We start from the raw sequence: 27556 nt of genomic DNA on the forward strand, positions 1-27556 counted from the left end.
ACAATCTTAAGAAGATAAGTTACTTCAAAGGACAAATGCCAATGATACAAGTAAGGAGATTATATTTGACGTCACCATATTTCAGCCCTCCCTCCTATCAGAACGATCCACCATTTTGTTACTACAGGAAAAACTTGGATATTACACTGCTGAAGTTATTCTTCCACCGAAGAATGGTTACGTAACTAGAGACAATTGGGGAAATTAAATAGACATAAACGTTTACCAAAGGAGAAGATGCTTTCAGAGGAGTAACGCCTTTATAGGTCGAATTTTAAATATTTGACGACTAGATGGCGCCAGTAGTCTGAAACGTAGTAATTTTAAACCAAGCGAGGGTTCCTGTCTAGTTGCATTCGCTCGCACTAGATGTCGTTAGCGTAGTAATCAAAACAAGTTGAGTAAGCATCAAAATCTAGCCTAAAAGGTGTGGCCAATTGAGACCTTCTCGCGTTGATTGGCTTTTCGGAATCACGTGATCATTAACTTTTCAACACGTGGTTTCCGGAAGCCAATAGATGGCAGACAACTCGCCTTTCGTTTTGAATCCGCGGAAGGTGCTGCCATCTAGAAGCGCTTTTAGAAACATTTTTGTAAACATTTATTACTTTTGGGATAGAGCCTCCACTTGCTTTAAATTATCTAACAAGGAGACATCCCTAAGTGTAACCCACCGATTTTGTTCAAACTCTGGGGATTGGTAGAAGTTCATGTATGATGAAAAATCCTTAAGGGAATTTATTCAATGGGCAACCGTTTTGCCATGGCAACGAAAAATGTTTTTGACAATACAAAATATAAAATTTTACCATTGAAAATAACATGGGATTTTGACGAGGGGTCGGACATTTATCAAAATCCCGTACATTTTGTCTAAAATCGCAAAATCTTTTAACTCTCTCTATGGTAAATTAACATTGAAATCCCAAAATCACTTCAAAAAGTAATGATAAAATCGCCAAAATCTCTACGAAATCCCGAAATCCCGTACAAAATAATGGCAAGCGTCCGACCCCTCGGATTTTGAACTCAAATTGATCAAAAGTTGATCAATTTTGATGTTTTCATTGTCAATTTTTATTTCTTTGTCTTTTTTTGGCATTTTCGAAATTTGTTCAAATTTTCCACAGCGGGGGGGGGGGGGGGGGGGTGCTAGGAATCGGTCATAATCCCATGTTATTTTCAATGGGAAAATTTCAATTTGTTGTTGTCAAAAACATTTTTCGTTGCCATGGCAAAACGGTGGCCCATTGAATAAATTCCCTTAAGGATTTTTCATGATACATGAAGGTCTACCAATCCCCAGAGTTTGAACAAAATCGGTGGGTTACACTTCGGGATGTCTCCTTGTTAGTACGGCGAAAAACTTTTTTTGTGTTTTATGGCATTTTCTCCGAAGTTTATGTAAATAAATGATTAAGAATTTATTCCCATCCTACAATACGTTTAAATTAGCGCCATCTGGTATAAATAAAAGCGTTAAAAACGAACCTCTAAGCAGGGTTCGTACAAAATTTCCGGTATTAAATTCCCTGACATTTCCAGGTTTTCCCTGACTAAATTGCCAAATTTCCCTGACCATTTTTGTAGAATAAATTTATGTTTTGAGGTAAAATCTTGAAATATGTTAATTGTGTATTTTTAATACATTTTTCAAAAATTTATTTGCCGGATTTGTTTTTGGGGTCATTTTAAAATTCCCTCACTATTTTGGACCATTTTCAATTTCCCTGACTATTCCCTGACCATTGGGAATCATTTTAAAATTCCCTGACTTTTCCCTGACCTTTTGGAAACCTTTTAAAATTCCCTGACTTTTCCCTGACCTTTTGGAAACATTTTAAAATTCCCTGACTTTTCCCTGACCTTTTGGAAACATTTTAAAATTCCCTGACTTTTCCCTGACCTTTTGGAAACCTTTTAAAATTCCCTGACTTTTCCCTGACCTTTTGGAAACATTTTAAAATTCCCTGACTTTTCCAGGTTTTCCAGGTATTCCAGGTCGTGTACGAACCCTGCTAAGGGCTACTCTCTAAATGCAATTTATAAGAGGTCATAAAAGTTTATAACAGTAGTACGGTACGGGAGTCTTTTAAAAACGAACCATAAATATAAAGACAACATAATTTGGGGGTCATTTAAGCAATAGTTGGAAACGTATCGCGATTATCTAGATCTTTGAAAATAAACGTTTCTCTTCCGCGTACCTGGAGAATTATCCAGAGGCTATTGGTTATTAAACTTTATTGCCACATAACGGAGACGAGTAAAAATGGCCTCACCAACGACAGGTCATAAGTTAATCGCCTTCCAAGAAAGGGGCGGTACCCTAGTTCAAGCTGAGAGGTGTCTTTCGGGGGAGCGAGAAATAGGGAAAAAGTCATATTTCAAATTCGTTACGGAGACGGCGTACGTGGCTAAGAATCATTTCTCCAAAAACGCATTAAAAACGGGACTTTATTTGAGGGCTGGTTTCCCCCAATCTAGAACTATTTGTAATTGGGGATGGGCGAAATTTTGGACCTTAGTAGAACCCACGCCCATTTGGACTTTTTTTTCTCTCGGCGTGACCTTTACTTGAAAAAAAACGGAAATTAATATTTTTTTTTTCTAATAGATAAGATAATTTCAGTAAAAATCTGGAATCCTATTTTGAAATCAGTCTAAATTGTGTTTTCAAATTGAGTTCGTAACGATACTTCCTGATCCAAAATCCAGGTTATTCTTGACCGATTTTCGCCTATATACCTGAACTCTTTCCTAGTATTGTTTTAGTTTTTGTTAGGTAAGTGAGCCTAACGAAATTTCAATATCATAAACTCAGGAATCCAATGAAGAGGAGTTATAGGGTTGCCACAGATTTTTCAGATTCAAATCCCCCTGACCTATTGTATGCCAAAAATTAACAATTGTTTACCAAAAGAATTATTATAGGTAAATCATTAAGAGTAATTAATTATTGGTGTAAATTTGTATTCCTTAAGGTTAACTTTCTGAACCCCCGTAAATTACATTATTTAATATTTTTTTACTAAAATTTCCCATATTTTTTACTAATGTTTCCCATATTTTTAAACTAAAATGACCCATATTTTTAACTAAAATCTCCCATATTTTTTACTAAATTTTCCATATTTTTACTAAAGTTTCCCATATTTTTACTAAAATTTATGATATTTTTACTAACATTTCCCATATATTTTACTAACATTTCCCATATATTTTACTAACATTTCCCATATATTTTAATAAAATTTCCCATATTTTTAACTAACATTTTCCAATTTTTTTCTATTCCCATGATCTTTTCAGATTTTCCAGGTCTGTATGAACCTTGTTATCCAAGTTTTTCAGATTCCATACAAAACCCCATGCACGCCAAATACAAAAATGTCATGTACAGTATCCATTACGTCACAATTTATAGAACCCAAAAAAAGTCAACATTGGGGACTCGGAGGAGATGTTTCTGTTTATGACAGACACAAAAAGACGGAGAAAGCGGGTAGGGGCACAGTGGGCGACTGGGGCAGCTTGGGCGCCTGGAGCGGGTTGCGGAAAAGACGCCAATAGATTTTATTATTCCTGTACGTGACATTTTTGGCGACTTTTTTTGCGGGAATGAAAAGAGAAATTCGGACACAGAAATACAAAAGAGGAGGAGTCACGGCAGAAATTGAAAGATGGGGCCACCCGAGATTTCTTCCTCTCCTTTCTAAGACACTTTTTATTTTCTTTGCAAAAAGATTAGACATTTCAAGGCGCTGAATGAAAGATGAAAAAATCGACTTTTCCCTATTTTGTAAGCATTTTTAACCTAACACCCATAACGACTCGCGTTTAAGAGTACGATATTGATACAATCACGACTGTTGAAATTGTAGTTGTAGTAACGTTGTAATTAATATCTTTGGTTAATTATTTCTACTTATACTTAGGCGTTGCTCTTAATGCTCAAAAGAAAGACCCCCCTATTAAAAATCACAGGGTGGCCAACTTTTTTTCAGATACACATTCCCTGTCATTTCCAGGTTTTCCCTGACCATCTTCGGAGATTTTCCCTGACTTATTTTGTGCCAAAATGTGGTATTTGTATTGGCTACCGAAGTTAATTTCCATGACTTTTCCCAGACTTTTGGACCAATATTCAAATTCCCTGACTTTTAAAAGAATTCCAGGTTTTCCAGGTACTGCAGGGCTCCCAGCGATTATTTTTTTAAATTATAAGAATTATAGGAACTTAACACAGAAAATATTGGAATTTATAAGTACAAATCTCTTGAAAAAATAGGATTATATAGGAACATATCTTCCTCATAAAAAACATTATAACCAAAGCCAAATGGAAAAGTTTTGAAGGATCACATTTAATATGGCTTGATAATTTACTTAAAACGCGTTTCAAAATTAAAATAGGAAAAAATGTTTAGTTTTGGTCATGTAAATAAGTGCTAACCCCAGTCTTAAAGTAATATACATCATTATTATCAAGTAAAAGCCGCGCTAAGAGATTTTTTTAATTTCCTATAAGTCAAGGTGTTTAGTACATTTCCCATAAGAGTTTCAGCCGATATCTACTGACAATTTTAAATTTATAGGGATTTATAGGTACAATTTTTGAGAAATAAAAAAAAAACAACATTTTAAAAAATATCGGAATTTATAGCTACAATTTTTGAGAAATAGGAAAAAATAGCAACATTTTAAAAAATATCGGAATTTATAGCTACAATTTTTGAGAAATAGGAAAAAATAGCAAAATTTTAAAAAATATAGCAATTTATAGCTACAATTTTTGAGAAATAGGAAAAAATAGCAACATTTTAAAAAAATATCGGAATTTATAGGTACTGTGTCAAGCCTGAATCTCATTGGATTCCTAAAACTTATTCTTCCGGTGTGGTTGAAGGGCAAGCCTTTGACAATTTTCCCTCACTCGGGTTAGTAAAGCAGTTAAATGCCGCTGACCAGTATTGTTATTTTGTGATTCACTATTAAGAAACGACCCGAAAATGAAATAAGCCTCGGTTTTTGACCGTCGAGCGACTTTTAAAGATTTGAAAAGAAAACGTTCGACCCAAATTAAAATGAAAGAAACGTTTAACCCCGAACTTCTTACAATTCCTAATCCGCAATAGCCCCAAAAATAAAACGTATTCTATAACAAAATTGCCAATTCACTCTACATATAATTAAATAAAAATATAATGACATACGCGTGATTCGTTGAACGTTGTAGAAATGAAGACTATTTAATAAATAGACTGGTGATGAATTGAAAGTAATTTACAATCCATGAGGGGGGTTACGCTAAAGAGAGTATGCTTGAAATTATTAGAGAGGGAGAGCTTTCCACACGACTAATTGTTACCTTGGTGTATATATCTCTTTTGTTTTGGATGGAACGTAGCCAACAATTTCAAATAGATTGAGTTCTTTCAACTCGTTCGTTCGTTCGGAAATATATTGTTCTCGGAGCGACAGATAGAGTGTAACGACATTTAAAATACATCTATTGTAATTTATTAATTCATTTTTCTTTGCCATTTTTAGCCTTGGGAGATTATTGGTCCGAATTTGCAACCGTGGGAGGTGTTTGATATTTTACAAAGATGATAATCTTTATTATTCTGGATAATGTTGACAGTACTTGAGAAAAAATATCTTACGGGTAGAATAGCTTCAAAATTATGTCAAGTTGGCAAGAATTTGTGCATAATTTTGGCAAGTACTCGAGAAAAAAATATTTTACACGCATAATTTCATCAAAAAATGTCAAGTTGGAAAAAATTATGAATAACGTTGACAGTACTTGAGAAAAAATATCTTACGGGTAGAATTGCTTCAAAATTATGTCAAGTTGGCAAGAATTTGTGCATAATGTTGACAAGGACTTGAGAAAAATATTTTACAGGTAGAATGCTTCAAAATAATGTCAAGTTGGCAAAAATGTGTGCATAATTTTGGCAAGTACTTGAGACAAAATCTCTTACAGGCATAATTTCTTCAAAAAATTATGAATAACGTTGACAGTACTTGAAAAAAATATCTTACGGGTAGAATTGCTTCAAAATTATGTCAAGTTGGCAAGAATTTGTGCATAATGTTGACAAGGACTTGAGAAAAATATTTTACAGGTAGAATGCTTCAAAATAATGTCAAGTTGGCAAAAATGTGTGCATAATTTTGGCAAGTACTTGAGACAAAATCTCTTACAGGCATAATTTCTTCAAAAAATGTCAAGTTGGAAAAAAATTATGAATAACGTTGACAGTACTTGAGAAAAAATATCTTACGGGTAGAATTGCTTCAAAATTATGTTAAGTTGGCCAGAATCTGTGCATAATTTTGGCAAGCACTTGAGAAAAAAATATCTAACAGGCAGAATTGCTTCAAAATTATGTCAAGTTGGCAAGTACTTGAAAAAAAAAAATCTTACAGGTAGAATTGCTTTAAAATTATATCAAGTTGGCAAGTTTTATCCAATTGTCAAAAACCTAACTTTGTCTTAAAGAGTAAGCTGCAAATAGATTTTCGGAATAGAAACTTATCTACTTCATTTTGTTTTTGTTCTACTGTTTTTTCAGAATTTTTCCCACTGCATCTGGTAGCTTACGTAGTTCCCACCAGGGCTCGACATAAGGATATATTTTTTTAGTAGTCAGCCTGACTAGTCAGCCTCCTATCTTAATTTATTTTAGTAGTCACTGACTAGTGGCGGTAAAAATGGGGGTATAAAAACAAGAAGGAGAGCCAACATTTTGCTTTACCCGTCAGAATTGAAATATTAATTTATTATCACTTGAGTTACATGACTTCGGCCGATCACAATTTTCTTAAATAAAATGGAATTGATGAATGATGAATTTATGATACGCCATATTCGCCATTATTTTGTCAATATTTAGGTAAATATTTAACTAGTCAAATTAAATAGTGAGCCCCCAAGATTTAGATTAATTTTAGTAGTCAGATCATTTATTTTAGTAGTCGAATGCCGTGACTAGTGTCGAGGTTAACGGTAATAGTTAGTGTAGGGAGCTGTTGGCTCGCGTGGCATGTAGGGCTTGCTACCACCCTCCTACGCATTATAACCCGGCCACCTGTTTAAAGGCATTCTAAGTCGCTAGATGACTTAGGCCCAAGGTGGTGCCTTGGGTATTAGCCTAGCTGTTATTATTATTATTATTATTATGTCCAACCCTGGTTCCCACTATCCTACCAAGATCATTTAGCGCGCGCTCTAAAGGATAAGCGTGAGCGCGTGTTTTTAAAACCACGTAAGCACCCGCGTTAAAATTCGGTAGTATAATCTCATGGTTCTACATTATAGGAGATTTTCCGAAATCGGCCACGGAATCAGTAGCATCTACAATTTATATCCAAGCCAAAACTCAATGTTGGGGAAAGCGGCCAATGAGAAATAACGTGTAGTCAATGACGTCAATCACCACGCTAAAGTTCAAATTGTTTGGCCGTTCTTCTAATTATTTCTAATTAAATGCGAAACGGAAAACAACGAAACTTTATATTAGGGTATTTTAAAAGTACGCGCTTCGTTTAATAACAAAATTAAGTCGGTAACGAATAATTTTCAACTTACTCTATAAGGACGTGCGCGTTAAAATGACAAAGTACCCGGAATTTCAATTTAGGAAGGAAGTGGTCATTGTAATGGTAATCTAAGTAAGGGAATACGTGCTTAATTCGACTAAGTTCTCGTTAGTTACCCAAATAACAATTTCCTACGCACCTTATAACTTTTAACGCGATCGAGGAGGGTTAAGCTATGAAGTTATTAAATGCTGGCTGGATTAATAACGCGCTAGCTGACGGTGGGGGGCGCCACCGACGTTTCAAGTTTGCGATTGCTGGACACGTACTCGGCGCCGATTCCAAATGATAGCCCCTTCGCCTATCCCCGTTCTCCAATACTACCCCAGGGGGGGGGGGGGGGGCGGAAAAATAAACGAGAGGTACAGGCGCGCGGTGACCTTTGATGTAATTGCGGATTAAAAAAGATAAGTCCATTTAAGTCAACGGCCATCGGACTGACTACAAATCAATCTGTTGTTGTAGGAATGAACCGGGGCTTGAAATAACTGGATTTTCGTAACATGGATCAAACGCTATTTCTAGAGCCAAGATTTTAATTTAATTACTTTGTTTCAAACTTAAACAAGTTGGTCCTACGTTTGTAAAAGGTACAACCGACATAAGTTTATAATTATTTCGCATAAGTGTTGCAGTTAGGGTTCTAGTTGGTATTATTTTGACTTAGTGTGCACTAGAATGTATTTATTTATATTTAGGGATATATCAATGGATAAATTTGGTATAGTAGAAGCGGTATTTTAAAAGAATTAGTAATTTTCTTAATAATACGACATTGATACAATCACTATCGTAGAAGTTGTAGTTGTAGTTTGGTTATTATTATTATTATTATTATTATATTTGTTAGTTGCAGGATTAGAGTGGCAAAATATCTAGTACATTTGGCGGAAAGACACTAGTACAAATTTCCGGTAAATCGGCGGCGGGAATTTCTAATTTCGCCTATTTTCTGTTGAATTCCTAAAGGATCCTACGCGTGTTATATTAATCCATTTTAGAAATGTCTATTGCGTAAATTTTAAAAGTTTCCAATAGATATCTAATGTTAATTATTATTTTTAAGCTTAATTAAGCGTACTTTTGGTATTATGCTCCTGAACAATCATCAAATCGCACGTTTATGTACGTCAACGTGGTAATCTCGGCATTAACCGTTCTATACTTACCCTGGACTCACCAAACGGAATTTTTTAGGTATGCTTCACTCGTTGTACTACAAATACATTATTACAACTGTTTCTAAGTTGTTATTTATTTAATCATCGCTTTGAAATACAACGCAATAGACGTTATTTTCCAAAAATATGTAACGCGCGCGGGTATAGTTAGAAATTCAACCGTAAACAGGCCAAATTCGAAATTCTCGCCAACTATTTACAGGAAATTCGTGCTAGTATCTTTCCGCCAAATGTACTAGATATTTTGCCTTTCTTAACCCGCAACTGAGTAAAGTATAATTATTATTAATTTTCCGTCTTAAGAAGTCAGTCTTAGGGAGCTGTTGAGCAATCTTAGTTTAGTAGGGCTCGAATAAGTAATTGTAAAATACTCGTAGATTACCGAGTACCAAAAACTTACATATTCGGGTACCCGATTACTCGAATAAGCTGCTCTCTAAACTTGTAGAGTATTTGTTTTTCCTATTATAGTTGCTTCAAAGTTCAAAAGAGGGGTTTTTACAACTTTTGGAGGGCAATAAATGCGAGGGGCTAACCGCTCTTAGAAAATCTGTACAGCGGATTACGCTTAAATTACCACGGCCAAAGGCAGGGACTTCAAAGATTACGCGTAATCCCATTAGTACAGTCAAAGGTACGGCTCTGTACACCGATTACGCGGAGTGATCAGCCCCTCTAATAAACGGTACCTACGAAGTTGTGAAAACTGTGGTTCATTTAGATTAAAGGAATATTTTTCAGCATTGAAAGTTACTTTATACTCCTTTTAAATTTAATTTCATTATTACTTGAATGAAACCAGCTACTAATCAAGTACTCGATAACCCGACTCGTTAAAAATATGACTCGAGGTTTTGTTTTAGTTACTAGACTCGAATAAGAGAAAGTTTCCCCTTAATGAAGTACTCGATTACTCGACTCGACTTCAATTATATTACTCGATGAAAAAAAATTTGATACTCGATAATCGACTCGATTGCCTAAAACCACTAATCGCACAGCCCTATAGTTTAGTTATTAGCACTAAGCCCCCTAGTGTCTAAATATGCCTAGGGCGAAACATAATATTACTAAGGACGATAACACGCTACCAGGGTTGGGGAAAAAAACTTTTTTTTTGTTTAAATCAGTTTTTTTTTAAACACCGCTTTATTATACTTTTAATCTATTTTTCACTTTTGTTTAACCATGCATACACATACTACAAATCAACTTAAAATTAATATGAGTATTATTAAATGTTTCACGTGATCAGAACAAAGTTTTAGTTTCAGTTTCGTTTTTTACAAGTCACACCAGAACGAAGTTTTAGTTTTAGTTTCGGTTATGATTTTGTATAAATGCAGGGTGACCAGGAAATGTCTCGAAAATGTTATAGAAAAATTGGAAGTTTTCAAGCGAATTAAAGGAAAATATAGGAAGAACCATAAGCAAAAATAAGGATTCTTATCGAAAAACAGTAGATAATTAATTAAGCGAAATATAGGATGAAGAAGGGTACACGACGATGGAATATTTTCGGGTTATATACTATATGAGAAAACCTAAAAAGTTAATAGGAAATGTTTTAGAAATGTAATCATTTCGGTAAGAAAATGTACAAACATTTTGCAATAATTTTTTGTTAATAAAAAAAATTATAAAAAAAAACCATTTGGTGTGCACTAAAACAATAGGAAGTGGCAAACTTATTGTTATTACATTACTTTTGGTAGTATCTAAAATTCCTACAAGTACAAGTACAAAGAGACACCGATTCATAACCTTCGTCCTCCGTTTGGGAGTGGACGTCGGCAAAAATTGTCGGCGTCATTTTAAAGCGCTATATAATTTGAGCGAATCTAACGCGGAATAATAATCAGTTGGCGCCATAATCGTACATAACTTTGAGAATGATTATTTCAATTTGCAACGCTTAGCACGCCCTCTACCGCTAGAGCATCGTCCCTCCTCCTCTCCGCAGTCACAAACGCCAGCCAGCAAAAAGTTTTCCCAAAGTAAACACAGCTTTTTACAGCTAACGAAAATGGCCCCAAAAACAATTTACGTGCAGATTTTGTGGAATTTCTGATAAATTGGAGTACCTTAGGCGTAGCTCGTATGACCGATTGGACCAAGGTACCGCGAGGCTGGATGGGCATACAAATGGGACAATACTACCAAAAAAATAAGTTCAAAATCGCGCGGATGGGATAGTTTGTTTAGAAATAATATAAAATAGGGGTTCGGCGCGAACCGTAGTTCCGCTTTAGTTAACTGCATTTGCCCAGAAGGATTGCCACCATAATTTCAGATTAAAATTTCCTGTATTTTCCTTGATCATGTGTATCAAAATTCGAGGGGGTAGTCTCTTAAGTAATCAAGTGTACAAATCCTAGGTAATCACGGGAATTCACTTAAAATATATTTTATAAAATATAGGTGTACAAATAGGCCCAAAATTGGTCAGTTCTTAATTTTATGTTTTACTTTTATCAGAATGTAATGAGTTATTTACAACTTATATTTTAGCATAAAAGTTACTCTTGTGGTTATGTTTTAACTAAACAACTTTTCATTTCAACGTCGGAACTAAAGTAAAATTGATTTAAAATCATTTTAAATTTTCAATTGTTTTAAAATACCCTAACGTTTTAGGCCTATTTTTATATTCCCTGACCCGTGGTAACCCTGCCCACGATTTAATTGTAGTGCTGATAATCAAAGTTAGCTTAAATTTTAGTGAAAATAGCAACTTGTTAGTTGGAAAAACGTTACCAAGCAGTCACCAAAATAAACAGAATATTCAAGTTGAAAATCACAGCAGTAGTTAACTTTGTTTCTTAATTGGCTTCAAAAGTCACTAGATGATTTAGGCCTGTGTGGTTCCTTGGGCATAAGCTTAACTGATTACTATTATTAATAATTTGTGATTTATATAATTTTTTAACAAGTTAGTAAAGTAAACTGATTTTTTTCCACCATTAAATAATAATATAAGATCTAAGATTGAAGTGCATTGACTTTGAGTTACCGTATTTCAGAGTTAAATTTAATAAATTAGTCTAAAATATTAATATTTCCTTTATAATTTCCCTTGAAAACAGTGGGGAAATATTTTTTTGAAATATTATTTCCTAGGCTTACTTTTAGCAACAAAATAGGCGATATAATAAAGTAACGTGGCCTTCTTGTTTTGATGGGAAAGACCACCTTCCACTATGCTTCCATTAGCTTTCCCACCAAAGAGCCTATGAATTCATCCGTAGGCTTTAACTGTACTATTTCGTTATCCCATTTTAACAAGTTGAGCAAGCATATCTGACTTTATAATATCGCCTATTCGCCAAATAGTAATAACACAAGTATGACACTTCCCATTGTTTTAATACTAATTAAATGCAGTTTTCCACAAAGTCACGTGACTACCATCTTTTCAGCCCCTCCTGGACTTTATAGTTTCACCAATTGTCGTACTTATTCAGCCCCCCAGGACTCACCTATTGTCGTATTTATCGCTATATTGTTACTTATGGCAATTATTAAATTAAAGACGAATAAAACTGAGCTCGCCGGGACGCCATAAGCGTGGACTAAAACTCTCAAAATTTGGGTTCGTTTAAACCCTAAATTTTCCCCTTTATAATGAATATATCATCAAAAGGAAGTGGCTTACCTCTGAGAGTACTTTGAGCACATCTCGGCCCACGTAGAGCGCCTGAAGGAAGGTCCTGGTGGCAACGAACGACCTTTTGACCTCCAAGGTCAGTTTTTGGGGGATCTCTCCGAAGGGCTTCAAGTTATTCATGTGCTGGCCCACGCAGCCCAAGTAAATATCGCTGAATGAATACTGCACGTTAAGTACCTGCACGCGGAGGAGTGCAAGATTTTATCATTTATACATTCCGGAAAAATTCAAAAGACCAACAGTTTTTCAAATATCTTTATTTTAATGAAATAACTTAAAAGATATTTGTATGAGGGTAAAGCCATTAGAGGTAGATTTTCGAATACCCAATTAGTCTGGAACGTTGAAATTTTAAATTATGTAAAAACTGCGAAAAATATTTTAATAAAATTGTAGCTATTACAAACCAATCGAGCTTACAATAACAAATCGCGCTTACAAATAAGTGTTAGAAGCAGAGTTGGCTGATTTTCTTTAAAATATTATTTATTTTAATCACATAATTCATTAGAGGAATAAAAAAATAAAAAGGTTCAACACGAAGTAAACCAAAATTTAATTAAATGTAAATTAAATTTACTAATATTCAATTTTAGATAATATAACCCACAGAAGCAAAATATCAACCTATTATAATGGTAAAAGAGCCATAATTGTTTTTTAATTAAATAAATTAATTTATTTAAAATTTATTTTCAATTTAAAAAATGTTGATTTTATTTTTATTAAAAAATTGAAAAATGCCAACCCTGGTTAGAAGTTGTATTTATAATAAATCCAAAAAGTTCAAATTGGCCTCATCTAGTATAATCAAACCTCTAATGGCTTGAAGTAGTGGCTCCCAGCTATTTTATTTTAAATATTATAGGGATTATAGGAAATTTCATAGAAAATATAGGAATTTATAGGAACATTAGAAAATATAGGAATTTATAGGAACATTAGAAAATATAGGAATTTATAGGAACATTTTTAGCTAAAAAATGGGAATTTATACGAACATTTTAGCTAAAAATAGTAATTTATACGAACATTTTAGCTGAAAATAGGAATTTATAGGAACATTTTAGCTAAAATTAGGAATTTATACGAACATTTTAGCTAAACATAGTAATTTATACGAACATTTTAGCTGAAAATAGGAATTTATAGGAACATTTTAGCTAAAATTAGGAATTTATACGAACATTTTAGCTAAACATAGTAATGTATACGAACATTTTAGCTGAAAATAGGAATTTATAGGAACAATTTTGAAAAAATAGGAAATTTATAGGAACTCTGGGACCCCAACCGTTGATGTTTTCGGGAGCACCGGACTTAAGCCAGAGCTAAGCTCTATTTAGAAGGCAAATTTTTCCCAAACGTTAAGGCTGTTTTCTAATACATTATTTTTAAAATTATAGGAATTTCTAGATATAGCTATAGAAAAGCTAGAAAATTTCGAAAAAATAGGAAATTATAGGAATTTATGGGCATTATAGGAACTCTGGGAGCCCTGGGCTTCCCTCTAATGTTCTCGCGAATCGGTGCGATTCAAGCAGCATTCTTACCTGGAACATTTTCCGGTAAAGTCGGTCGAAGAAGGACTCCAGAGCGTCGGTCAAATCGACGTTTCCCGACTGGTAGTATTTCTCCAAGTCTTTGAACATGTCGTCGAACAAGTACGAGTTGGTTTCGTACAGGAGGCCGTACGTCCGCAGGAACATGGCGTGGAAATCCTTTTTCGATTTGTCCAGCATCGCGCGGAAAAATTCTGAAAAGAAATTGAGAAGAGTTCGTTACTTTTTCAAGTCTATTATTAATTTAGAATATTCAATATTATCATAAATTTATAATTATAGGGATTCACCGATTTATCGCCTTTATCGGCCTATTTTTCTAATATCGGGATTGGCCAATATTGGCTTAAAACGAAGCCGATATTGGCCGATACCGATATTAAAAAAATATGTTCATGGAATTATAAATATTTAATTTCTGTCCCATGGTAAACTTATTGAAAATTGTTAAAAATATTTTAAAAAGAACTGCTACTGCATGGAGTTATTTAAAAACATAATTTATTTATACATTTTTTTGGGAGCCAAGCGTCGAGTAATATTTTTTTTTAAAATAAGAAAATTTTCGATTAACTAACTAATGATAACATTTTATTTGATTGCCCGCGCCACGTACGCCAGACTTCAGAAGCTAGATCATTCCTTTTTAAGACGGGTGTTACAAATAAAAAACCACGATATTATATTTGTGATAAAAAAACGTATACGAGTAAAATGAAAAGAAACATATTCGGATATGCTCTTGCAAACGTTTTTTAGTTAAAAATTATAATCAAATGGTATGACAGTGCCCTGAACCGTCTTTATTAATGATTTTATCATATACACTACTGCTATGATGGATAACTTTGTTAATATCGGCTAATATATCGTCCGATATTATCGGCCACGAATAGCTGTACCCATCCCTACAATTCCCTGCCTTCCGCTTGTTAATTTTTACTGATAGCTATTTCTAGAATGACCACACATTTTTGCCTCATCATAATAATAGGTGGTTTTTTTCGTTTATTCCCATTCGACCGAAATCCCATTCGACCGAATCACATTCGACCGAAAGAATTTTAAAATGTAGCCCAATTGGCGGGGTGATTTGGTATTTTATTTATAAGGTATGTACTATCGAAGATCCATGTTTAGGTTAGGTTAGGTTAGAGTTGGTTAAGTTTACTATTTCAGTTTTGGTTCAGTTACTTTTCTTGACTTTACACATCGCGTTTCGACAAGAAAAATAGCAATTTGTATCTTTCTTTTTATTAAGACGGAATAAATAATTATTATTGATGTATAAATACCCTCCTTTATTAGCTATCCGCTCCATTGCAAACGACTTCAGTAACTAAATTGAAAACATAGCAAAAGCTAATTTATATAGCAGCGTTCGGTCGAATGGGACACATAAAAGCGTTCGGTCGAATGGGACACATAAAAACCGCACGTTTCGGCGGAATTCGGTCGAACGGGACACCTCAAAAACCGCCTTCGGTCGAATGGGACTAAAGCGTTTTTTTCGCCTGTTCTTGGTTTTTTGAGCAGGTTAAAAAGTGTAGCCATATGACGTCATTTTACTCCAAATCTGTTTTGACGAAAAAAAAAGAGTTGGAGTAAAAAGGGAGTAGTTAAAGGTTAGAGGTTATTTACAAAAAGCTTGCCTCGTGTGAAGAGGTCTAAACGAGTCATGTTTTCGTTTAAGCAGACGACAAAGCTTGATTACTCTCTCTACACCTCCTTTCGAGGAAGAGCAAAAAGTGTAACCTCAGAGCTCTGGAACAAGCGAACAAAATTCGGGACAGGGTATATCTTACCCCGAGAACAGGCGAATAAAACGTTTTACACTTTTTGTCCTCGGACAAGCGAAAAAAACCACCTAATGAGCGCGCGTAAGAAGTTGTACCAAAGAGTGTATTTTTCTCGCGTTTATCTTTTTGAGCATGACGTCAAATAGCTACCAGTAATTAATTCGACTAACTGCCATACTTCGGGAAAATATTATAGACTTATGGTAGAACGACTGAGTTGGTTTACCAAGAGCTAGTCTCACCTGAGAGTACATAGCCTACTAAACGCCTCACTCGGCGGCGCTGGAGTGGAGAAAATTTCAAATTTCGATGACGTATTTTTAACCTCCCATCCCACTGCTTTTGTCCCATTGGGTCGGTGCCCATAAGGTCGATTCTCATTCAACCGACATTTTGTTTGCTCACAAGTGAAAGCGTGAAACCTAACCTATAACCTAAACTAACCTTACCTAACCTAACCTTACTTAACCGAACCGAACCTAACCTATTATTATTTTCTCTCAGTTCGGGTATTGTTTTTTACTTCGATTTGGATAGGTAAAAATATTCTATAAACTTTTTCGAATAAATGGGATTCAACTTAATGGGTTTGCAAAATTAGAATTCGATCAATTGGGAAAGTATATTTTTTGATTCGATCCATTGGGAATTCGACCCAAAAGGATTCTATCCAACGGGAATATACCGTCCCACTCGATCCCAGCTTGTGGCACTCGTTGAGTTTGCAAGTTCTCTCCCCACTGGTTTAAGGGGTTTTCCCCCGAGTTCTTCGGTTTCCCCTTCCATAAAAACTTGTATAGGTTAACGGTAATAGTTAGTGTAGGGAGCTGTTGGCTCGATCTCGTGGCATGCAGGGCTTGCCACCACCCTCCTACGCATTGTAACCCGGCCACCTGAATTAAGGGCTTCAAAAGTCGCATGATGACTTAGGCCTAAGGTGGTGCCAAGGGTATTAGCCTAGCTGATTATTATTTATCTTTTTACTTAGCAACAAGCTCTCATTAAACATTGTACCGTACTTGGGTCTTATGTCACTTTTGCTATAGACTTATGATATTATTTAGTCAACCTGAGCAAAACCAAACTTTAAACAGTTAACGGGAGAGAGACTATTTTCCAAGAGACAATAAAAGTCAATGACAGCAGCGTTTAGAACTAACGACAGGCGAGGGTTCCGGAAAGCGAGTAAGCGCTGCTCCTGGCCAGGAAGAACATACCAGCAGCGGCGCCCTTGACGAAGATGCGAGGGGCGGCGAGCGGGAGGGTGTTAAAACATGTCAAATATAAAGGCAAGTGGCGTGATGGCATTTTATCAGGACGGCACTCTGGAATGGCTGAAGCCCCGGCAAGATGGGAGGACAAGGACCCGTTCGATAATTAAGAGAGTCGGTAACCAAGGGTAACAAAGCCGACGGTAAACTTATATACCGGCGTCAGTCCTTCTAAAAGCCACTCTCGAATCCTTAAAAGCCGTACGTAGATGGCGTTGGCAAATTGAACGCGTTATAAGGGGGCGTGCGGGCGGAAATCGTGTTGAAGCATCTGGGCCGTTTGGGGAAAGATCTACTTCCGAGGAAGAAGGAACTCGGGGGGATCTAAGATACGGGCTGGGCGGAGGCGGTGGACGAAACAAATACCCTTGGATTATAAAACAAATCCCTTCAACACCCCCACACCCCGATTAAGGAAAGGATATTTTCAAAATCCTCGCTAATTGACTACAGATTCCAGCATATGTTTATTATATATTACAAGATTTAGATTAAAATTGTTGACTCTTATATTAATGGTTTACGTTCAATCATAAGTATTTGTTTGGACAATGGACATAAATTATTATCGATTTTTCATATATTAAATGAGTTTAATTTATATTTAAACCAATGAACAAGTTTAGCCAATTAAAAATATTTATTAGGAGTTACAGTAGTATTAAGCCCAGTTCACACTATACAATTAATTGGGCCACTTAATTGAAACCAACTAATTGTAAGCAAGAAAATTGTACAGTGTGAACAGAAAAAGTTGGAACAATGGTTACAATTTTTCTTGCTTACAATTAGTTGGTTTCAATTAAGTGGCTCAATTAATTGTATAGTGTGAACTGGGCTTTAGCCTCCTCAAGATTTTTTATAGTACGGCTCGGAATAGCTCTTTATATAAAATACGAGAGGTCACGTGATGACGTTAGATTCATCGTGCAGTTAAAGTTAGAGAGCGCGCGCATATTTTTGTTTTTGTTGAGCTCGCGCGAAAACGCACGAGACCCTCTACACGGAAATATTAGGAAGCGCGTGTTCCAAAAAATAAAACTTTTATACACGTATGCGTATATATTATTTTATAGAAAGAGCTATTTGATATCTTGGTTCATGCTTGTTGAGAAGTTTTTTAAAGCCTACATTTCCTAAAACAGAATAGGGTTAGTTTGAAATTAATTAGTTAAATAATAAATTACGTTCAAAGAAATCAACAATCTTGCCGCGAAGGTTTAAGTTTCAAAGGAATAAGATCAGAAGTAGATGGAGATTAATAGTGCTCTTCATTAATTATATTATATTATATAGTTCTAGCATAAGTAAAGTACTATCAAATAAGTATGACACTTACTATTGTTTCAATGTTAATTTTCTTACCGAAAATAACTAAGTTCGTTTACTTACGCTTTTAGTAAAATTTATAATTAGGAGCTTCTACAAAAATAAAACAATGAAAGCAAATGAGGTAAAATTGTGAAAATATTTTATAACCCAATGTTGGCAAATATAGGAAGTTAAATGGTATATTGGCATAAAGTAACCCTTATAATTATCAGACGAGTGCCAAATATATACCGGCGTTTGACAATAGTAAAGGTGGGGAGCGATTTAAATAATTGCTTAAATTGGACAATTAGTGCGGCAAGCTCCGTTCGCACGGTTACGACGAAATGCGGCATTACGTGTAACCAAAAGTGACATAAAGGCCCATAAGTGTACCACAACGTTATATGTTTCACTGAGAGCTTGTTACGAGTCAAAAGAAAATATGAGATAAAAAATTCGTCAAATGTTTCACTACTCCAGCGCCACCAAGTGTGGAATTTTAGAACGTATTTCTGTACGCGAATGAATTAACCTCTAGCACAAAGAGAAAGTTTCCAGAACATATGCATCTATACTCCAAATCAATGTTACCTGAGACACATAAAGCCATCGGCATTTAACATTATTAAACATCCGAGTAACTTCTTTATCTCGTCAATAGATGGCCTTAGTCCTCTTCCGTTTTTTAAAGGCGCCAATTTACAAAAAAATCTCGGAACTTACGGACTTTGCACTCAAGCTCGCGGGGAAAAACCATCGTATTAATTGACATAAAAATTAGCAGTTCTCTGTCCAATCATTAGTCCTTGTAAAATCCTTTAGAATAGGTTTGACATGTTATTACGAATGGCGGTGGTTGAGGTACTTCAAATTATTATATTTTTATGAAAATAATAATTTTTTACAGGCCCTCTCAAACTCTTACTTTATATTAGTGGCAAACAATAAATTTCACCTAACTCTAATCTAATACGTACAAAGTGTAATTTTTTTTAAATATCACCAACTTAATTATATTTTATAACAGCATACTGAGAACGTCTCGGGAAAAGGTGCCCAACATGAGCGTCCAAGAGAAGATACTTCATTTTCCTCTACTATGCAAAGTTTGTTGACTAATAAAATCCCTGACTTAGCCCTGACGTTTTACGATATTATTTAAATCCCTGACTTAGCCCTGACGTTTTATATTATTATTTAACTCCCTGACTTATCACGATATTATTTAAATCCCTGACTTATCACGATATTATTTAAATCCCTGACTTATCACGATATTATTTAACTCCCTGACTTATCACGATATTATTTAAATCCCTGACTTATCACGATATTATTTAACTCCCTGACTTATCACGATATTATTTAACTCCCTGACTTAGCCCTGACGTTTTACAATATTATTTAAATCCCTGACTTTTCCCTCAATTTGAGAATCCCTTACTTATCCAGGTTATCAAGGATATCCAGGTTCGGTACGAACCCCGAGGTAACAGTGACTTCGAAAATAGTTTTGTATTGTAGTCGATAGTGAGACTAGTTCTCAGTAAATTTGTGTTATGTCACTTTTGGTTTAACGAGGCAGAAAACGCATCGTTTTAGTTTTTAATATAGCAAATGAGAACGGGACTCTAAATTAGTTTTTAGTGATAAATCAGGGCTGTCGCGAACTATAGGGACTGTAATTATCAAGCGACTGTGTCTGACTGGCGCGCAATAAATGAAAAATATAACGAAGACGCCCTTATTTTATTATTTTGGTCTATTTAGAGCGGCAGGGGTGTGAACGCGCGGATTAATCAATTCCGGATAATCCTTCCCCTCCATTCGCCGGATGGAAAGCGCTAAACTGGGGGCTTCTAAGCGGCTGATGAGTTAACGGTAGACGGGAAAAGTCGAGGGGTCGGACATTCAAAGAAATCCCCTAAGCTTTCCAAGAAAACCAAAATCCAGCCTAGATTTCAAAATCTCGAAATCCGACAAGAAATCCAGAAATACGACGGGAAATCGAGAAATAAGGCAATAAATCCAGAAATCCGACAAGAAATCTGGAAATAAGGCAATACATCCAGAAATCCGACGGTAAATCTTGAAATAAGGCAATACATCCAGAAATCCGACGGTAAATCGAGAAATCCGGCAAGAAATCCCGAAATCCGACGGAAAATCGAGAAATCCGGCAAGAAATCCAGAAATCCGACGGAAAATCGAGAAATCCGGCAAGAAATCCCGAAATCCGACGGAAAATCGAGAAATCCGGCAAGAAATCCAGAAATCCGACGGAAAATCGAGAAATCCGGCAAGAAATCCAGAAATCCGACGGGAAATCGAGAAATCCGGCAAGAAAGCCCGAAATCCGACGGAAAATCGAGAAATCCGGCAAGAAATCCAGAAATCCGACGGAAAATCGAGAAATCCGGCAAGAAATCCAGAAATCCGACGGAAAATCGAGAAATCCGGCAAGAAATCCAGAAATCCGACGGGAAATCGAGAAATCCGGCAAGAAAGCCCGAAATCCGACGGAAAATCGAGAAATCCGGCAAGAAATCCCGAAATCCGACGGAAAATCGAGAAATCCGGCAAGAAATCCAGAAATCCGACGGTAAATCGAGAAATCCGGCAAGAAATCCCGAAATCCGACGGAAAATCGAGAAATCCGGCAAGAAATCCAGAAATCCGACGGAAAATCGAGAAATCCGGCAAGAAATCCAGAAATCCGACGGGAAATCGAGAAATCCGGCAAGAAATCCCGAAATCCGACGGAAAATCGAGAAATCCGGCAAGAAATCCCGAAATCCGACGGAAAATCGAGAAATCCGGCAAGAAATCCAGAAATCTGACGGAAAATCGAGAAATCCGGCAAGAAATCCAGAAATCCGACGGGAAATCGAGAAATCCGGCAAGAAATCCCGAAATCCGACGGAAAATCGAGAAATCCGGCAAGAAATCCCGAAATCCGACGGAAAATCGAGAAATCCGGCAAGAAATCCAGAAATCCGACGGAAAATCGAGAAATCCGGCAAGAAATCCAGAAATCCGACGGGAAATCGAGAAATCCGGCAAGAAATCCAGAAATCCGACGGGAAATCGAGAAATCCGGCAAGAAATCCCGAAATCCGACGGAAAATCGAGAAATCCGGCAAGAAATCCAGAAATCCGACGGAAAATCGAGAAATCCGGCAAGAAATCCCGAAATCCGACGGAAAATCGAGAAATCCGGCAAGAAATCCAGAAATCCGACGGAAAATCGAGAAATCCGGCAAGAAATCCAGAAATCCGACGGAAAATCGAGAAATCCGGCAAGAAATCCAGAAATCCGACGGGAAATCGAGAAATCCGGCAAGAAATCCAGAAATCCGACGGGAAATCGAGAAATCCGGCAAGAAAGCCCGAAATCCGACGGAAAATCGAGAAATCCGACGGAAAATCGAGAAATCCGGCAAGAAATCCAGAAATCCGACGGGAAATCGAGAAATCCGGCAAGAAAGCCCGAAATCCGACGGAAAATCGAGAAATAAGGCAATAAATCCAGAAATCCGACAAGAAATCTTGAAATAAGGCAATACATCCAGAAATCCGACGGTAAATCGAGAAATCCGGCAAGAAAGCCCGAAATCAGACGGAAAATCGAGAAATCCGGCAAGAAATCCAGAAATCCGACGGGAAATCGAGAAATCCGGCAAGAAAGCCCGAAATCCGACGGAAAATCGAGAAATCCGACGGGAAATCGAAAAATAAGGCAATAAATCCAGAAATCCGACAAGAAATCTAGAAATAAGGCAATACATCCAGAAATACGACGGGAAATTTAGAAATCCGGCAAGAAAGCCCGAAATCCGACGGAAAATCGATAAATCCGGCAAGAAATTCAGAAATCCGACGGGAAATCGAGAAATCTTGAAAATCAGCGAGAATTTGAGAAATCGAAAAATCTCGAAATCAGACGAGAAATCCGGAAATCCGGGACAAAAGTTAACAAATCCGAAATCCAACCATAAAATCTTGAAATTCAGCTTGAAATCCCGTACACATAACAACAGTGTCCCGTTCATTCCATCACCATTTGAGAAAATGATTTGGAATATTATCAGAAGTGTAAAATAGATATTTTAGACACTTTTAAGGCCTTTAATTCCGGTGGCCGGGGTTAGAATGCGACAGTCAACGTCCATTTTTACGCAGTATTTTTCGAACTTTTACCGTCGACGTCCAACTTTACGCAGTACTTTTCGGACTTATAAACACGACGTCAAATTTTAAGCAACAAATTTTCCGACATTTACAGTCAACGTTAAATTTTAAGCAACAAATTTTCCGACTTTTACAGTCGACGCCAAATTTTAAGCAAGAAATTTTCCGACTTTTACAGTCTACGCCAAATTTTAAGCAAGAAATTTTCCGACTTATAAACTCGACGTAATTTACGCGGCAATTTTCCGTCGAGTGCGAAATCAGCCTATACTTTCGGAAAAGAACTGATAAAAATATTAGAAAGCGACAAAAGGAGAAAATTGAAAATGGGATGGGGCAAAAGAGAAAGTCGGGGATCTCAATCGCCCGCGAACACACACTGTGAAAAACGCTCGCGCATTGCCATGGGAACGTATATAAAACGCTTTCGGTGCTGTTCTTTGTATATTATTAATTCCTGGACCCGAAAGGCTTTCACGCATGAATTCCATTTCTAATTTCTTTTCCCGTCGAGGGAAGCGAAATTGAGATTACCCCCGTCCATCCGCTTTCCTACATAACACCGCAACCATGCGGATAACCCCCCCCCCCCTTACTTCGGAGCTGTGTTTTTTGCATTGTCATTCCCTCCGCAAATATTCCAAATATTTCAGCTTCAGCGTATAAATCTACCTATAAACGGAACAAAGGATTGACATTTACCGAGCGTGGTCTACTAGAAATATTTCTCTGTCTGTTTGGTCCTGGCAGCTAGGAGCAACAAACACAAGGAGAACGCAGCTAGCTTTAAAACACCCTAACGCAGTTTTGTGTACAAATTTCACTGGATGAACGTTTATATGCTGAGCGTTTTACGGAAAGGGGGAAAACAATTTCCGAAATTTCCCCTTCCGACGGCGGCAGGCGCTAACCAATGAAAACTGTACTAAAGAAAATGCACGTTTTTTGACGGGTTGCGTTCTCCTTGTGTGGGGCGCTGCGTTTGTTGCTCCTAGCTGGCAGTGATCACTACCGCTATCTAGCAATACATCAATAGGCCTTTCCATAAACTAAGCTACGCTTGCTGAAGTGGTTTGTATGTAGCTCATTCATCAATAGGCGAGACTATAAAATAAATTTGGTCTTAGCCAACTTGTTAAAATGGGAAAACAAAATCACGTGACTACCATTTCACAGCCAACTTCGATTCGGTAACTCGTGTTTATAGTTGGCCGTGTGAGGGCTAAGAAAAAATTATTCCTTCCAGATACTGCAGACAGCTAATTAACTTACACTTTTCTATTACAAAATGTTTTAAATAATAATAATAATTAGATAATTTAGAAAATTTTAACCGCCATTAGCAAAATAAAATGACCAATAGTTCGAATTTCGTAGGATAGATGGCGCTGCAGTTCTCCACAAAGTCATGTGACTACCATCTTTTCATCCCCCCTGGACTTTATAGTCTCGCCTATTCCGGTTATACTTAACAAGATGTCACGGACATTTAAGTACACACAATATTTTAAATAATACATTTAAAATTGAACCAATTTCCAATCATATTGTACATTAACTTAATAAACCTAAGAGGAATTTGATAGAAAATTAAATTAGTTACCAAATTATTCGTATTGCCTGGTTTTGGAAATAAGGTAGCGAAACGCAAACACGTGAATTTAAATTAATTTTTAGAAGAACCGAATTTTTAGAGTTATATTGTTTTGGAAACAATAGGCGCTTATATAAACACTCCTCCCAGGAAATGGTCAAGAAGTAATATTTCCGAGTCAGGACCCGCAAGGTATTGTTTATATAGTGCTTGTGGAAATATTACTTATTGGCGATTTCCTGGGAGGATGGTTTATTTAAGCGCCTATTGGCACGAAATTCAAATATGACAATTGTGCGTACGCGGGTTGTGGGGTCCCGCGAATGGGCCCGAAAACTCACCTAAAATAAAATTTCTTAATGCAACCGAAAACGTAGTTCAGAAATGGTCAGTACTAACTAAAAATATAATATTCAACCAAGTCACTCTTAATTTGGCAAACATCGCCAAAAACCACTAAAATGGGAAAATGATTAACTTCTTGTTCTTTGATTAATTAAATTTATAACGGGCTACCGAGGGCATACCATATGCTTTCGATTGACATATCACCGACCCTTCTAGACCTAATTGTTGTTCGATTCCAGCTTGTGGCACTGTGTGAAAACTCGGAACAACTCCTTCCGCGTTTAGTTTCCAAGTTCTCTCCCCACTGGTTTAAGGGGTTTCCCTCGAGCTCTTCGGTTTCCCCTTCCATAAAAACTTGTAGAGGTTAACGGTTATAGTTAGTGTAGGGAGCTGTTGGCTCGCGTGGCATGAAGGGCTTGCCACCACCCTCCTACGCATTGTAACCCGGCCACCTAAATTAATGACTTCAAAAGTCGCTTGATGACTTGGGCCTATGGTGGTGCCGTGGGTATTAGCCTAGCTGATCATTATTATGTTTGTTACTTTATAGAAAGTCCTATTTATCATTAATTCTTTACTGTATAGTTTTTGGCGTAGTTCAATAACATACTTTTGAAATAACTTTAACACTAAAATATTTGGTTTTGTATAAAATATTTTTTTGGAAATTAATAACAAGGTTCTTTGTCGTTTTGCGAAAATCAAACCTTTTTACATCAGCGGTTGAAACAAAGCTCGCCATGGTCATATTTCAAATTAAGTAAGTCTACGTAATACATACTCTAATACCGAATTAGAAATTTTTACGTCCAATCTGCTACTGAATAATGAAAACGATAAAATATGAATAATAATAATAATAATCAGCTAGGCTAATACCCAAGGTACCACTCTAGGCCTAGGTCATCGAGCGACTTTTGAAGCCTTTAATTCAGGTGGCCGGGTTACAATGCGTAGGAGGGTGGTGGCCAGCCTTCAGGGGCGTTCCGAAGAGTGTACGTTTGGGGGGGGAGGTAAGTGAAATTTGCCAAGTAAAAACCAAAGTTTGTCAAGTCGTCTAAGTTTGGATTGCTACGGTAGATTTCAATCTAAATGTTTCATTAAAATTATAATCGTGGGCGCCATCCGCTGTTAGCGGCGGGAACTATATACTATACAATTGAATTAATGGTACTAATGTACCTTGGAAGTTAGAGATGGCGCCACCCGTATTATGATAGAGTTGACGGCTGAGTGCGCCGACTGGAAATTTCAGAATTTGTTTCGCGAAACCACGACTACCGAACGCGCCTATGTCACTAGCGGTACTATTCCTAATTCAATAGCGAAAACGACTCGGCGTCTAGTTATATTGAGTGAAGCATTTGCGTACTCTCTTTATAAATAAAGTGAGATACACGAAGTAGAAAACAGAGATTGAACGATGTTACAGCAATTTAAAAATCCCATCAAACCCGCTTACTATTTTCTCGTCGTGTATCCCGCTGTAGTAAAAAATAGATATATTTCATCCTGACGAATACTAGTTGTTGTTTAACTGAACTGCTTTGAATAACTGGAATTATTCATACCCAAATATAACATAAGAAATTCAAACACTTATTACTGAAATATTAACGTAAGAACAACCGACACTGTATCACCCCATATGATCACACGTTATCTTTACCCAACGCAACTTGAGGAATATTGGCTTGTGAAATTTTGACTTTCCTAAAGAATATCACTATAATATTCACGACTTACCTAATTTACCCGAAGTAAAAAAAACTGTAGCATCTCCTATAGAAATTAAAACTATTTTTATAAATTTTATACAGATTGCCAAATTTAACGTAGAAAATGAACACTGAAATAATAAACGAACAACCGATATTCTCTATCACGCGTCTATCTGCCTTTCAATTTTATAAGGTGCTGTAGGAAAAATGACTATTTAAAAAGCTTTTACCACAAGGCTGAACTAAAGTTCCGACACACTAGCTGCCTAGCATAGTTATACATAAGGAGAAGCAACTACATAGAAATCTCAAATATAGTTAATGACTTTAGGGAAGTAAATTGCTGGGAAATTCTAAATGATTTGTTTACTATCGATTTAGGAGTTTTTTTAATTAACTAACATGTTTCATAATTTTCATTTTGCCAAGTCCACCTCGATTTGCCAACTCTACAAAACTTTGAGGGGGGGAGCCTACCGCCTGCCCCCCCCCCCCAAGGTACGTCCCTGCCAGCCCTGCATGCCACGCGAACGAGCCAATAGCTCCCTACACTCACTATACCGTTAACCTCAACAAGTTTTTATTCATTTGATTAATTTTACTTCATATTTTACGAAATACGAAACTTTAACGGGGTCCTATATTACCCTCATCATTAATGTTTTTAACAAAATATTAATCACATTTGTTTTTAATTAACAAAAGATAAATATAATCTTGACCAAACAATTGTTTATATTGAGAAGTTACAATATATAAATCATTAATCTAAAAAAAAAATTAAAAAACATTGGATCTAATTTATTTCCCATATCTTGTAAACAAGGGAAAATTGAAACGAATTCTTAAACAATAAATTATTCAATTTCTAAATCAACGAAGCGCATGATTTAATTTTTATATCGCCCACACTGCCGAGACTTCACCGAAACTTAATTTGAAAAATTAAATCGACAAACAGGAACGGGTTCTTTGAGTGGGCAGCAATTCTAATTTAAAACATTTCCGACTTAAGTGGAGGACGAAAATAAAGAAGAAATTGGTGTGCTTAGGGAGAAATTCGCCGGCTTTTCCATGGCAACGACAAACGAACAAACTAATTATTCCTTCTAGTTTTCTCAGAAACACTCAATTTTCCGTACTAATTAAACCCGGAGAGCTCGTTTCGTAGGAAAAACAGCTTAAAGACTCGTCCCTATGATAAAAGAAGTCGGGCTAATTCCCAGGCTTGTCGAGAGACTCAATTAGGGATTCCAAAATCCGCTATTTTCAACAAAAACACGAAAATTCAAAC

At 36.3% G+C, this 27556-nt stretch overlaps 1 protein-coding gene across 1 annotated transcript in view; it reads right to left on the minus strand.

The window, feature by feature from the left end:
• dlp (glypican dally-like) overlaps nucleotides 1–27556 on the minus strand; it is a 146979-nt gene that overhangs the window by 52085 nt on the left and 67338 nt on the right. The window contains exons 3-4 of the mRNA XM_090168771.1: nucleotides 14016–14218; nucleotides 12451–12639 (exon numbers count right to left, since the gene is read on the minus strand). Coding sequence (XP_090024897.1) covers nucleotides 12451–12639; nucleotides 14016–14218 — 392 coding nt within the window. The remainder of the gene's footprint in view (nucleotides 1–12450; nucleotides 12640–14015; nucleotides 14219–27556) is intronic.

The sequence above is a fragment of the Leiobunum rupestre genome, chromosome 3 (assembly GCF_980474605.1).
Source record: "Leiobunum rupestre chromosome 3, qqLeiRupe1.1.hap1, whole genome shotgun sequence".
NCBI classification, from domain to species: Eukaryota; Metazoa; Arthropoda; class Arachnida; order Opiliones; family Sclerosomatidae; genus Leiobunum; species Leiobunum rupestre.